This window comes from Phoxinus phoxinus (assembly GCF_949152265.1).
Source record: "Phoxinus phoxinus genome assembly, chromosome: 15".
Lineage (NCBI taxonomy): Eukaryota > Metazoa > Chordata > Actinopteri > Cypriniformes > Leuciscidae > Phoxinus > Phoxinus phoxinus.
The window spans coordinates 30,309,435-30,325,024 of record NC_136890.1 but is presented as its reverse complement, the minus strand read 5'-3'; the positions used below and the strand labels follow the sequence as shown (position 1 = coordinate 30,325,024).

Sequence of the window (15,590 nt, the reverse complement as noted above, 5' to 3'; positions counted from 1 at the left end):
TGACTCCATTGTCTCCTTTCTAAATGCCTCCTCCCTTTTAGTCCCTGAGGAGTGGTGGGTTTTCACCTTGTGTTCAGCATATGGGGGGTGTAATTAGCTGCTCGTGTTGACATTCTTTTATTGTATCGTGCAGCCGGTACCCACAAACAAGTTTTTCCTCCCTTTAGTCTCTAATTTGAAATACGCACTCCTGCCTATTTGCATTTTCTTTCCCTCTTCAAAGACGGCCCTTATCTTGTAAAATGTTTGGCTTGTAAACGCTTTGGGGAACCTTCATTCAGAGTCATTATTACGCTCCCCAAGCTGGGCAGACAAAACATACAGCTGTTTTTTTGTTGTTGTTGTTGTTGTTGTCGTTTTCAGCCTCTAAAACAGCTATTAAATAGGGTGTGTAATGTACGAAGTAGCCCGTGAATTTAGTGGCAGCTCCCTTCCTGTCGGTTGCACTGGAGTGAGTGTGTTTATCTGCCCCCATCAAGTAATTAATGTTGCATTTTTATGCACGCAGATGCTTGTCAAGGTGGTGATGAAAGCAGTGTGGGCCGCTCGCGAGTGAGAGTCTGGCGGTGTGAAAATGAGAGCCGAAGGTGAAACCTAATAATCATCATCATACGGTTGATGGTTCCAGAACTGTTTTTAAAATTCACAGAGAGTAGACACTTCTCGCACTCATCCAGCTTATGAATATAGATGTGCACCTCTCTAACCTGCCAGAACTGTTGAATTCAATCAGCGTAAAATTGAAACGGCCCTTTTTTTAAATGGTTTACTATGATTACCTGTAGGTTGCTTTCCAAAGAGCTACTCGGTGTCATTTTCCTGTAGTTTCACAGACTTTGCTTGTGATAAAAGCTTGCTTGAGCATCATTATATCTCCCATTGTGGCCATTATGGCTCATTACCATCAAAATAAGATGTCATCATATTTGTTTGTTCAGAGAGGTGATAATTACAGGGAGCCGGAGATGATTGGTTGCCTGGCTCACTTATTCCGACCGCAGCCTGTGTTTTCTCCACCAGAAATTCCTACAGGACCTAAACGCACCCTGCTAACCTCCTGCTCTTCTTGCCGAAACGCCCTGATGATATCAGATATCTAGCAGCGTGCATGAAATATGCGCGAAATATTCATGAGCTCAGTTGGGGAGTATAAAGAAGCGATGTAGTGAAGGAGGCTGTGCTGGAAACGGGACAGATTGCAACAGAGATACAAGGATAGTTGAGTTGGCGCGGCGGGATGGAGAAAAGATTGAGTAAATATAAAACGGCGAGTCTCTTCTATAAAATATTTGGAGTCTGAGTAGCATACAACTGTCAGCGATGAAATATGCACGAGGTTACATTACTAATCGTCGTATTTTATCACACTCCCGCTTTCTGTTCTTCAAACAGCTAGATGCTTTCTCTGTTGTTTTTTGACTATCTCTCTCTTTTTTTCAATTTTCCCCACCTTCTCTTTCTCTCTTTCCATATTTCCCAAAGTATCACCCCCTCCTGCTTGGGTGTAGTATGGAAATGAGAACTTGCCCACCCTCCCTCCGCACAGAGGTGGTGATTAACCACTGCACACCCCAGGCACACACACACACACACACACACACACACTCTCTCACTCTCTCTCTCTCTCTCTCTCTCTCTCTCTCTCTCTCTCTCTCTCTCTCTCTCTCTGTCTCTCTCTCTCTCTGTCTCTCTCTCTCTCTCTCTCTCTCTCTCTCTCTCTCTCTCTCTCTCTCTCTCTCTCTCTCTCTCTCTCTCTCTCTCTCTCTCTCTCTCTCTCTCTCTCTCTCTCTCTCTCTCACACATGCACACACACACTTGGTGTGCTGACACTTTCATGCCTGGCATCAAAGAGACTTGTAAATCCCAGTCACTCTCACTCTCAGTACGCATTCAAAGACCCAACTCTGTAATAATAATCAGTGGCGTCTTTGAGATGTGCCCATCTCCACGAGACATGATGCGTGTTGCAAGATGCTTTGTCTCGCACCAAATTTCCAGGTTTATTTCCACCCTGACACCTGCGTTAGCATGGCAGAGTCTCACCTGCTGCGACGACCCCATGCATCTGCGCCCAATCTGCTTTGTGTGACGACACATATCCGATCTTACCTTATGACAACTTATGAAAAAGTGACTGTAGTTAAGCAAGGAATATAAAAGGGGATGGTTGTTAACATTAGTTAGCTACATTAGTTAACATTTCCAATAAACAGCTGTGTTTTTTTTTCTTTAACTGATTAATAAATACTGAACTGATTATTGTTAGTTAATGTTAATTAATACATTAACTAACACTTATGATATTATGTTGTTACATGTATGTATCTGCCATGTAATAGACGGTGATGCTTGCTGATATGGCAATAAACTCAAATACTTCTACTACTACATTAACTAATGAGACCAAATCGTGTTCCACAAAAGAAAATGAGGTTTACAGGTTTGGAACGACATGAGGGTTTGTAGTACTGTAAATGATGCATGAATTTTCATTTTTTTGTGTGAGCTATCCCTTTAATTAAATTTACTGTCTGCTGGTTCTTGTATCGCTTTATGAATTTAGACGCTGTGCTTTTAAATTATCTGAGATGTTTTAACGAGACACAATGATGCATTTTGTGAGACACTTTGTGTCACATCAGATTTCCTGGTTACTTTCCACTGAAATCTCGCTGCCCCCACATGCTGTGACCGCTCAGCCGACCTACGCCCTCTTTGTGTGGCGTGAACAGACGTGAATATGATGCAAACATCTTTTCTTAGAAGTTCACACCTTGAGAAAGTGATCCAATTAAGCAAAAATGTCATGACTTGCTTATTTTAGCAAGCTTTTGCTAGAAGGGCGTAATTAGCATTTATGAATTTACATGCATCTGCTTGTACATGCAGAATTCAGCATTAAAGCTTGAAGCATGTAACCAAGTATTCAGATTTGGGTAATTTTTTTAAATGTTAAAGTCATTTAAATGTCAATAGTGATCAATCAACATTTCTGAATGCTTTGGAGATGCATCCTTAATGTCTATAGTGGATACGGGCACTTAAACCTAAAAATAGTAGCCAGACTATATTGTTCTGTCAGTTCAGACAGTGTGCTTTAAATTAGGAGAGACGTTTTTGTCTCATGTCAAGCCTGCTGAAGCGATTCCTTCCTCTGATAGTGCAAGCACACAGCATGGGTGGGGTTCGCATGTCTGTCTGTTGGCTCACCCCCATGGAGGAGTCTTGGACTCTGAAGCTTGTCTTATTTTCTAACACACACAGAGGCTCACTTTTTTTTAAATGTACCAGCTAGATGCTTTGTGTGATGTCCTTCAGTTTTTTTGCGTTTTCATGTGTGGAAAGTGTCTGTCTGGAAGCATTGCGTGTACGTGTAAGCTTTGTGTCTGATATTGTGTTTTGCGTATTATGCACTCGGCAAAGAAATTAGACACACATGCACACTATAATTACAACCGTGTCTGTTTCTGGGGGTAATGAGTGTTGAGTGAGCTTAGCAACCTAGCAAGTATGTGCTTTGTTTTAATATGCTACTGTGTAGGAGAGGAAGTTTACAGAGATTGGGAACGTGCACACACACACACACACACACACAGAAGAGGATGGGCGGAACAAGTGCTTCCAGCTAGGGTCAAAGGTCAGCCTGCAATCGAAATGACTCTCCCGAATTGGTTGCACCTTTCGGGAATGATAAACTCTGCTACCTTCTATTTAAAACATGTTTACATGTTGCAAAAGCTGTTATTAGCGATATGCATGAAACATAATAGCTATTGGTCTGGTTTTACAATGCAATGGTGCAAAACCAACCTCAATTTATTTTCACCCTTTGTCAAGTCCCAGTTCTTTTGTGTGTGCTTGTGTAAGGAAGAGCTCGCCTCCAATATATATCCCAAGCTCTTTTTCCATTCCTCCTCACAAAGGCAGTAGCTATTCCTCTTTCTTATTGAATAGGGAGTGTGTTCTCGCTCTCTCCCATGATGCCCCGAAACAGTTATTACCATTTAAGTAAAAAAAAGGAGATGAATGCTGATGCTGCAAAAGCTCAACCTAATTCAAGCTGTGAAATTGCCTGTTTTGACAGTATAAGAGACCTCCTGCATTCTCCGTTTTAGCACACTTTTGTTCTGTGTCATTCTCACCCTGTCTGCCTCTGTTAGGTGGATCTGTGTAGGAATAGTTGCACACGGGGTGGTATTCAACCGCTCGGTCTCTGTTTCGCTTCTGTTTGCCACTCTCAGTTAAATTTTCGGTGAGGATACGGTGGTGGCGGCACACCCTCTCTCTGTTTAGACGCTCCAGGGCTGTGAATGCCTCAACGATTTATTAATTTAAGACTGACACATGTAGCATTTACATATTGTCATTTGAATGTCACTATGATATCATTTTTTATCTTTATAATTGTAACTTGCGCAAAAAAGCAGTCATAGTTTAGTTTTTCATCACCATTTTTTCCCCTCTTTCTGAGTGTAGAGTTTATCAGGCTGTTTTTTCACTACTGTACCTTTAAGACGGCTATATATAAATGACCTCGGTTATGATTTACAGGAGTTCCTGTATCTCAAACAATAGACCATGGTGTTAGAAATGCCATGGATTCGATTCCTAGGCAACACATCAACTAATTAGGATCGGATGTATGCCTAGAATGCTGTGTTAGGTCACAGTAGACTATTTTCAAATCTTCAAACCGATTTTTAAACCGTAGGAGACCACAGACATCAGGACAGTTTCAACTAATTATTAACATAATAATCCTCAGAACGTACACACTAGACAATTCGGCCAGACCGTGAGACCACAAACCTACTGATTGTAGTAACGATTTCACAGTGACACGAGATCTCACAGAAACTCAAACGTGACTTCAGAAGAAAAACAAACATGGAGGAGGATCAACGTCATACTGGTGTACTTTTTTGTTGCGAAAAACAAAAAAGAAATCTTGGCTGAGAAGACGCTATAGTCTTCTTTCTCAATCCTCCACTTTCGTGACATGTTTGTGGCTGCCATGTGTCAAGTATAAAAGCATGCAACATCCGGTTGGTGGAGCTTGTTGCTCTCATTGGCTATTGCAGGTATGCCGTCTGAGGAAGCCCGATCAAGAGTCGTAAATATCGACCATGTTTGATATTTGCAAGTTGGGATCGGGGAAGCTCCGACGCGACCGGGAGTAGTAAAACAATCGTAATGAAACACAAAATTGAGGATTTTTTGGACAAAAAGTCGGTTGCGACAAGCCTTGAATCTGGCCACGCCCCCCGATCATTGGAAGTGCAAAATCTCTTAATTTTCAAGTGGTTTGGCAAGCATAAGTCAGTTGTCATAAGTCAGTCACGTTGTTCACACTGTCATTCAATATTGAAAATGTATATAAATGTAAATATAGTTGTGACCATAGCCATGATGAATTCTGCATTTAGAGGTAAATATAAAAAGGTAAACTAATATGGCTTCATTGTAGTAGCGTACATGCTAATTGGTTTCGGACAACTGCAAAAACGAGCTTATGTGCAGAAAATAAATTACTTCTTGGAAAAAGCTCTAACATATGTATGACTTTTTGTAACTTCTCTGGTTTGCCTATCATCAAAATGTGTCGGAGCCTATATTGAACTTATTTTTTTTAATAAAAGATCAAGGAAAATTTAAATTTTCATGGGATGACCACTTAAAAAGTGCTCTGGAATAATTTTTTGCTGACTGCTGAATATCAAAAGCATGACAACTTATTATCAAAGTGTTTTTCCACTCTGAATGCAAGTCAGCATCATTTAGCTTTTCAAGATCCTGTTGTGCAAGACCTTTAACGAAACAGGTCATGACTAAGGATAAGAAAAATCAGCTGGCGGTCTGTAGGCTCTCTGAGCTCGTTTCTTTTGATCATGTTCATTAAACGTGGATGGCATGAGTCCTTAAGCTATGTAGACAAGAGACACCGTACAAAGCGATGTTCAGCTTTCAGCCTTCATAAACAAGGTGATGCATGAACGCATGAACTCTCCAATCAAAAGCCTAACTGAAAAGAAGTGGCTAATCTCGCCAGCATGTCAAACTGTCCTTTTCTTACCCACCATCCCTTTGAAGGTGGAGACGAGGTAAAATGTTATGCATACTGATAGATTCCAGCTTCTCTGGAATTCCCCCCTCCTTCCCTCCTCTCCTTTGCTCTTTCTCTTCATCTCTCATATACTAGGCCCTCAAGACTTTCTTGGCTGCTGTGATATGAATTAAAGATGAATCTTTCTTTTCCCTCTATAACTTTCTCAGATACTCAGTGTCCTCTGATACTTTTTCTCCTTCAAAAATGGAATCGTGTTTGGCGTACTTGCAGAAATTAGTCAAGCCTCTCTCTAGACTTGACTTGCAGGCAAGCCTAACTATTACTATTGCTGATATTTTGGGTTAGGGATTTGAACAAACTCATAACCCTAAGTATTACACCTCGGCATCATGCAACGTCTCTCAATGCTTGCCTCACAGACATGATGGCTCAAATTGTGTGGCTTGTTGAGGAAAGTTGTGCTGTGAAGTACAATTTAGTTTTAGTGGAGGTTTTAGAGGAGATGTGGCCACTTTTCAGCTGGTCAGGCTGGGAAACCCGCTTGCTGACTGGTTACACCAAGTTAAGCCAGCTACGACCACCTCGGATCAGACCAAACCAGTATTTTTCACAAATAAAGAAATTGTTAAAATATGAATAAAAAGGAAGTAAACACTGTAACCAACAGGGCACTCAGTAATCTGGTTCGTTTGTATGCACTTTATTTTTAAAAATAAACAAGGTAAATAAGCAGACAAGGCAATTTTACAGACATTAGCCAGGTTTCCATTACAGATTTGCGCAAATTTTTTACAATATTTTATAAATGTCGATAAAAAACCATTGTGAAATGACGTAATTTCCATTAACTGATGTTATGAGACTAAGACGTAATTTTTTCCTTTCGCAATAAGTCATTCCAAAGATCATGGCAATGGATGTTAGTAGGTTTAGGTATATCACAGCCATGATTTTTAATCATAGGTGTGTTATCCAATAATTAATGGCAAGGAAAGCCCCTTAAACTTGGGAGTGGCTACATATTTCTGGGTGTTTCTCCCTCCTAACTGCTACGAGGTTTTGATAAATTGTGGCATTTCTTTGTTGTTTAGAATCCAGTATTCCCGTAATACTTTTGTCTTTTATGAGTTTAGTAAAAAACTCTGTCTCTTCTTCGGTCCAAACATATCTTTAAAGAATGATCATGTGACTTTTACATATGCCACGGTGACCTGTAAATGCAAAAACCTGTTTCCATTGCAGTTTTGCAAAATTTTATTTTCTCGAATTGCCTGAAAAATCACCTCATGCGAGCGTAAAAAAGTTGTTGTGATATATGGGAGCAAAATTGACATGTTTCAAAGTGCATATTTTTCACTTTTTTCATATTTTTCGCAGTTTGAAGGGTACTGGAAACGAAGCGTGAAAATGACATGAATATGACATAGTGGGCAACTGAATGTATTGCAGCATAGTTTGAAATCAAGGATTTAAACTCTGCATGGTTTGTGAAATTATATTCAAAGACTTTTTTAAATTATGTAAATGTGAATATGCTGAATGCTGACAGTAAATGAGAAAGTAGTATAGTGTTTGACTTTCTATTCCTAATAATATAAAAAAATAAATGCTATAATACTTTTTTGTATAACATTTCCTTTCTTTGTATTAGACTTTTAAACCGATTTTAAACTAATGAATACGGAGACTGGGAGCACTGTGTGCTCAGGTGATGGCGTTCTCATCGCCATCAAAATAAAAGTCCTGATCCCGACACATCGACCAAACAAAAAAAAACGTATCGGATGATGCCGATATTTAAAAATTGACAAATATTGGCTGATATATTGCCTTGGTGATATGTTGGTTGAGCACTACACACAACACCCTCCTAGCAACCACATAAAGCTAAAAAACATTGAACACATTAACAGTTACATATACTACATGGCAACCACACAGAACATCCTAATAATCACATAGAATCTATATAATATTGTGCTTAAAACCACTCAGAAGAACACGTTGGCAACCACACAAAATGTTGGAAAACATTCTGAACACCTCAGCAACAGTATAGCTACCCTGCAACCACATGCAATAATCTAGCATCATGGTATTGAGTTCTGCATGGGAGGCACCACACGTTTTCTTAAGAAAATGAAAATCTAGTTTTTATTGCATCAGATGATTCTTTATTTTCTCTGTTTTGTTCAAAGGTTGATAACTGAATGTAACCACTGATGCTCTCGTGTCTTTCGAGTGGTTGATTAAAGCGGTGTCTGTTTTCTTGGTTTCATGATTTCATCAGTAAAACCAGAAAGGCAACAGCTACAGGCATCATGCATAATTTAGCACCTAACTTCTTCACATCTCTATTTTACTTTTTATCAACGCTCTCATATTTTCACACACACACACACACACACACACACACACACACACACACACACACACACACACACACACACACACACAGACAGACAGACAGACAGACAGACAGACAGACAGACAGACAGACAGACAGACAGACAGACAGACAGACAGACAGACAGACAGACAGACAGACACACACGCACGCACAAACACGCGTGCACACATGCTCTCTCTATCTCTCTATCTCTCTAATCTCTCTAATTCCGAGGAACACTAGTCATTCTCATGTCATCTTGCGGCAGTCAGTAAAGGCCAGTAAACAGTGAGTCAGACACCCAGAGACCGATACAAACACCAGCAAAGGATTTAAATGATAACAGGAACCCACGTCTGGCGAGCTTTTGTACGTTTTATCAGCCGCTGTTCTTGCGTTTGCCACTCGTACGCTGGCATTCTGACTTTTCTGAAGTAAACTCCAGTATTATTGCATGTTTCGTGGTCTTAGACGCGCGTCTTTTATTGCACTGGACCAAAGCCTGGCAGTCTCACTCAAGCATCCTTCACTGCCTGTGTGAAGGTGGCAGGACTTTGATGAACAAAAGAATGTATTTGAAGCCTGTAGTCTTTGTGCTGCATGGTGATGTGCGGCAGTAGGTATTCTTTGTGGTGTTTTTCTGTTAACTTAACATTTGTCTTCTCTCTCTCTCTCTCTTTCCCCTCTCTCTCCCTCCCTCCCTTTATTTCTCTATCTTTATTTTTCTCTCCCTATCCCCATCTGAATCACCTCCTCTCTCTGGTTTCCGCTAACACTGACTATCTTGCTTTGCCTTCTGACTCTTTTCCTTCCTTTTCATGTGTTGCTCAACTTTCCATGCCCCTCTCCCTCTTCCTTACTGTCTTTCCCCGTATCTTCGCATCCTTCCCATAAATCTCTTCATGCACGCTGCCTTCACTTTTTTGACTTTGCATTTCTGACTAACTTTTATCCCTGTTGTTTACGTTCCTGCCCTTTCCATCCATTCGAAATTATCTTTCTTCATGTATGCTGCTTTTCAACTGCCTCCCTCTCTCTTTCTTCTTGATCTCTATCTCTTTTCAGCAGGTGAGGGGGTGCCATGCCAGCTGCTGCTCCCCTGTTGCTGCTCCTCGCCATCTTGTGGTGGCCTCTGGTAATGCCTCTGGTCCCCAGTCATCTTCAAAGCCCCCCTACATTCATCTCCCTCAATGGCTCCCGCCTCAATCACCTCCTGCTCGACAACCACACGGGCCATGTCTACGTGGGTGCGGTAAATGTGCTCTATCACCTTTCCCCAGAGTTGCAGCTGCTCTCCTGGGGCAAAACGGGGCCTAAACTAGACAGCCCAGACTGCCTACCACCCATCGACCCCACTGATTGCACCCAGGCGGAAACCACAGACAACACCAACAAGCTTCTGTTACTGGAAGAGGTCAAAGGAGGGTATCCACTCAGCCTGATCGTGTGCGGGACGGTCCTGCAGGGCATCTGCGAGAAGCGAAACTTGGAGAACGTCTCTCAGGTGCTGTACAAGACTGACAACCCTGTGGACACACAGTATGTGGCGGCAAATGACCCTCGAGTGTCCACTGTTGGGGTGGTGGTGGAGCAGAAAGGTGTTCTGCTTATGCTCGTTGGACGGGGCTACACCAGCAAAGGACCTGGTGGGATCCCACCAATCACGATGCGGCGCTTAGCCCCAGTTGCCCGTCATTCTGCACCAGCATTCTCTCACGAAGAACTTGGAAAGCTGGTCGTTGGTAGCTACTCCGAATACAACAACCACTTTGTGAAAGCACTCCACCACAACAACTATGTCTACTTTGTGTTCTCTCGACGTGACGTGTGGGGCAAACGAGAGTATCGGACATACGTTTCGAGACTCTGTGCAGGCGACCCCAACTTTTACTCTTATGTGGAGGTGCCGCTTTCCTGCGGTGGAGGATACAATCTGGCACAGGCGGCCGTGCTTGGCACACACCGTGAGCAACCTGCGCTGTTTGTGGCCATGGCTATGGGACAAGCGTCGACTCCCACACCCACAGACAGGTCGGCTCTTTGTGTGTACATGGTGGAGAAGCTGGATAAAGCCCTGCATGGCGCCCAGCTACTTTGTTACACACAGGAGGGCAAAGACGGCAATAACAAGGAGAAGGCGTACATTGAGTATGAAGTGTCCTCCAGTTGTCTGAAGCTCCCGCAGGTAAGTTGTTGGCCTGGGTTTTTGCAGTCATTCCTTAAATAGGATTACAACCCCCTGAAATTCATCATGTTGTTCTCAAAGGGCCTTTGATGACTCTGCCAACTGATCCAACAAAATTGAAATTTTGCTCTTTGCCAGTTTTTTTTTTTTCAGGCTCTAGCTCCCTACACCCCTTCCACCATTCAAAATCAGTTCCGCTTTAGACTCCTCCAAATAACGTCTTAATTTAAACATTAGCCAATAAGATAGTGGTGTAGGCTGTTTTCTTGCGGTAGCATGCAATTAGGTATCCGCTTATTTTTCCAATCTCTGACAATTGCACCCGCCTACCTCGGCATGCCTTCAAAATACTTTCTACTACCAGACGAAGGGAGTGGTTCCATGAATGTAGCGGCTTTTAATGAGGGGTAAATCCGCAGCTAAAGAGCGATAAGTAGGAATATACAGCTAGGGAAAGCCACAAGATATCGGCCCATTAGTGGGGTCGTGTAAGACAGCATGGCGTGTGGTTTCTTGGCGACAGATCAGGGTCAGCTGGGGCTTTTTTGCGACGGGTGTAAGTCTGGGCGAGTGGCAGCTGCCTCAGTGCTGACACAGATTAGCGTCCAGCTGCCTGCGCCAATGCTAATCCGCACAGCATAACAAATGCAGCGGTATCTCCCAAACTTCTGCATGTCACTGGGCTGATTCTAATTCTCTGCTCTGTGAATTTCAGAGGTATTTACATCTTTAGTTTTTGCAACCGTAAAGTAATGGCCATTTAGCGTAACAAAACAAGTTAGTGAACTGTAATTTTGGGTATACAGTGGTTTGTGTAGTTTATGGTTTGTCCTAAGTGTGACAAATGAGTACTGGAGTGTTTCTAAGAGCGAAATCTAAAGAGGTTTTGTTAGGTGGAGGAAAGTAGGTATGGGGACTAATGGACTAATGGTTAATGTTCAATTCATGTGTCTCTTGCTGTGTGGAAGGGGGTAGTGTGTATTAGTATGAGCTTGGGAATGAAAAGGAGTAGTGTGTATGTGTGTAGCCTCTGGGAGGTGGTTAAATCCAGCTTAACGCTGCAGCTGGTTTGAGTTTCGCTGACCCACATCCTCCCTGAGCTCACTGCCCCAGTGACCAACACCCACAGAAGCCCACTGAACCAATGACCTCAAAGAAATCATAATGTCACCACATTTGGGGTGTACAGTTCACTAGAATGTCTAATATATGACTTCTGTCTGCTAGGCAGCTAAAATATGCAATTGCTGATATTATGTAATTATCAAATCAGTTTTGGAGAAAGTCAATATGTGCATAATAATTTAAACGCTTATCAAACCTGTGTGACTTAGAAATGATAAAGATAGTACAGCAATGCATTGAAACTAAAGACTAGAATAAAATTGCATGGAAATAAGATAGTTATCCTTTTGTACACAATGTCCAGGAAGGGTTATTAAAAAAGTAAATGGGGTTAGTTCTTCATTTTAAGTTCATTATGTTCATGTTGCAATTTTAACAGTTATTGCCATCTCAATAATTCATAGGAAAAATTGCAGAATGGCTGCTATTATCTTGTTTCAAAGCAGTAGGTGCGTTGTATTGGTGTTTCTGTATTTGACCTCCTTTGACTTCAATTGCGTGCCACCGTTCCGCTGTCCTGTGTGGCCACTCCCCTCGGTCTGTTAGCTGAGGTATTGTGTCCGTTCGTCCACTGACAGCTGCAATTCTAGAATAGCATTAGGTCAGGACACACAGACCCATGGTTGGCTCTAGTGAGTGCATCTAAAAATCACTCCCAGCCATGGATAGATGATGGGTTGTGTTTGACAGACATCATTAAAAGCAGCTGAGCTTTTTTAGTATTGATTTTTATGCACATGGCAAGGACAGAATATTTCTGGCACTATCCAAATGTTAAAAGTTGACTTTGGAAACTTTGTACTTACCCAGTTTTTAAAGCTCAGACTTAATATTCTACTTGCATTTTGGATATTAATTGTTTATAATGTCGCCGCTCAGGGTTCTTGTCTCAGTATTGTAAGCATGTGTGCACACAGCTGTCTGTCTGTGTGATTAGCCCGAACCTCATTATTTCCAAAACATTTAACATTCATTAATTCCTAAACTGTTTGTGTATCATTGGACTGAATTCAAAGTACAGCCAAGTTGCATATATTAGAGACTTGCTTGCCATTTCATGTAAACGACCAGTCAAATGTTTGGACATACCTACTTATTATTATTATTATTATTATTATGTTCAGCATCTTAGGATAATAATAGTAAATCATTAAAACTATGATAAAAACATCAGCTGCATCCTTGATTTTAAAATTATTGAAGAAGTAATATATGCTGGGCACTTGCGGACAGCTTTCCCTTCACTATACAGTCAAACCCATCTATTAAATAAAAAATAGTCTACAAAACTATTTAATTAATTCAAGCATAAGCTTTTCAATCAAAAAGTTTTGCAGATTCAAGTGTCAAGTGTCCACACTTTTCACTAGTAGTGACGTTTTAATGAAAGAACACTGCAATTCTATCTCAATCATTTCTTTCCTACCGTCACTGTCAAAAAAGGTAGGCAGAAATGCCTCTGCCTACTGTCACAGAGAGTCCTCTGTGCACTAAATAAAGTTGTCAGCAGCGGCGTATAATCAGTTTATGGGTGTGAATCGAGAATGGGTTCTTATTCAGAAGTGATGTGTATAAATATTCCCGGAACTGAACGGTCTTCATGACATTTGGCTCCGTTTACAGCCTGCATTCTTCCTCTAACGCAGACAGAGCACCGTGCTAAAACTGTACTGACAGTGTTTTCATGCACCATTGCTGAACCACTATTGAATCGAAAGTGCCAAAAAAATCGTGTTTTTGCCAAATTGTGAGGTTGCAGCCTGAATTTAATGTGATGAGAGCCAACGAGAGAGAAAAAAAACTGTTGAATTCCCAAATATTCCCATTCCTAATAACTTCCCCGCCATCTGCTGTAATTATGAACTGTGAATGATGAACATATTTTGGTGATTGATGTAGGTAATTGTATGTTTTTCTGGGTCGTGCAGGACTCTCTGACCGAGTACCCATGCGGAGGTGAGCACACGCCCAGTCCCATCGCCAGTGCCATCGCTCTCGAGGCCACAGCCGCTTTCACCTGGACTCCTCCCATCACTGCCGTCACCACTGCAACTGAGGTCGGCCACACCATAGTACTGCTAGGAGACAAAAGCGGGAAGCTACACAAGGTATGACTCACTGCTATTTATTACTGGCCATATAACATGCTATTTTTCATCTTGTATCACGCTTTAGTGGAACTAAACCTGCAATTTTATGTTAGCAGCACAAATCCTTAACCATTAAACACCCACCATCCATCACTGAAGCATAATGGGAAAAATCAGCATGAACAACTGCATTTTAAAAACTGTTTACCATCATTAAAGAAAAGACTTCTTCATTGAAAAGCAAACACATGGAGTAATCATAATCTGTCATTAAGCACTAACTTGCCAGTAATGAGCAAACCAGCCTACAGCATGGTAATGTTATGTTATTAAAATCGGTTGGTTCAGTCGGAGTTCAGCTAGTGTGGGGGTTACATTATTTATCAGGATAAAGTTTGGGAGGGTATGATAGCATGTCCTTGCTGCAAAAATTGGATGAGAAACAGTTTTTGGTATGCATTGCAATGTGGACACTTTTGTATCCTTTATACGAGGCCTACAGTTGAAGGCCACTAGAATTGAGACAGTGTATTTAAAGGTTACCTTTCAAAGCAGAAAAACACAAGACATAAAGTTAGCTTGAACTGTTGCGTTTGGTGTTTAGCTGCTATTTAAAGCAACTGGACAAGAGAGTGCATGCATGTCTTAAGCTCCTGTGATCTTAGAGGTGGAACAGTGTTGAATTAATTCATGAGTCATGGAAGGTGAAAAGAAATGCGTGATGAGCAACTCTTATTCTTGGCACGCTAGGATTGGGTTCCAATTACCCAAAACTCATTGTTACAAAGCCTGTATTACTTTCTTCTGTGGAACACAATGCAATCTTCACACAAGTGAAGTATACTTATGCTATATATTTCAACAAGATTAAAAGGAGCTACATTTTTCACTGAAAATCTTCCCTTCCGGCGAAGCTCTGAAATGTCATTGAACTTAAGTGACTTTAATCTTCAGAAGACTTGAAATAAAGTGCAAGAGAATGAGTAAATAATGATCAAATCTTTAATTTTTGGTTGAACTATTCCTTTAAGATCCTTCAGGCGGAAGATCATTGTGCAATGTATTCATTCAGTCTCGGGAAATAAACTCCGTTTTCTGCATCACGGTGTATTTTTTTGTTTGTTTTTAGGGACAGATATGTTTTGATCTGCCAATTTTGCCCACTTTCAATCGAGAACGTGGGGTATTTACAGCTCGTGGTTGGCGCAGTCTGGCCTGAAGCTGGTGTGATTGTGTGTGCATATAGAAGGGAGTGTGTGTGTGTCTGAATGCGAGTGGCTGCCTCATCAGCATGAGAGGACATGTTCTGAATGCTTATTGCAAGCGCCTTGGGGAGAAGCGATCTCAGGGGAGCCGGTCACATGCGGCGCGCTCTGGGTCGGCTGATAGGGGTGGTGGCAGCGGCGCTTGGAGTTTTTTATCCCTCAATACCCTCCGGTGCTATATGAAATATTAACAGCGAAACTCTGAAACAGCAGCTTGTTTACCGCCCAAATATCTCCTCAGGCAAAACTTTTCACAGACAGCCCACGGTATCACTTCTCCTGCCTGCAAGATGCTGAAAAACACACCGGCCTGCTGAGATTGCAATTCGCCTGAGCTTTGTGGCCAACTTCTGTATATGCACGTGTGTGCTTTTGTTCATACTTTTGAATAAAACTAATTGCAAGCATTCAACTTTAGCACATAATTCGCCATGCAGCATTTGTCCGACAGACATGATTCTTTTAAGTC

The 15,590-nt window shown here is 41.6% G+C and overlaps 1 protein-coding gene across 4 annotated transcripts in view; it reads left to right on the top strand.

Moving 5' to 3' along the window:
* Positions 1-15,590, top strand: part of plxnb3 (plexin B3) — a 73,073-nt gene that overhangs the window by 30,698 nt on the left and 26,785 nt on the right. For 3 of the 4 annotated variants that reach the window (XM_079638805.1, XM_079638807.1, XM_079638804.1), the window contains exons 2-3: positions 9,522-10,641; positions 13,695-13,874. In XM_079638805.1, the coding sequence (XP_079494931.1) occupies positions 9,538-10,641; positions 13,695-13,874 (1,284 nt within the window). In that variant the 5' untranslated portion in view covers positions 9,522-9,537. The remainder of the gene's footprint in view (positions 1-9,521; positions 10,642-13,694; positions 13,875-15,590) is intronic. The other variant, XM_079638806.1, reaches the window with a different exon arrangement.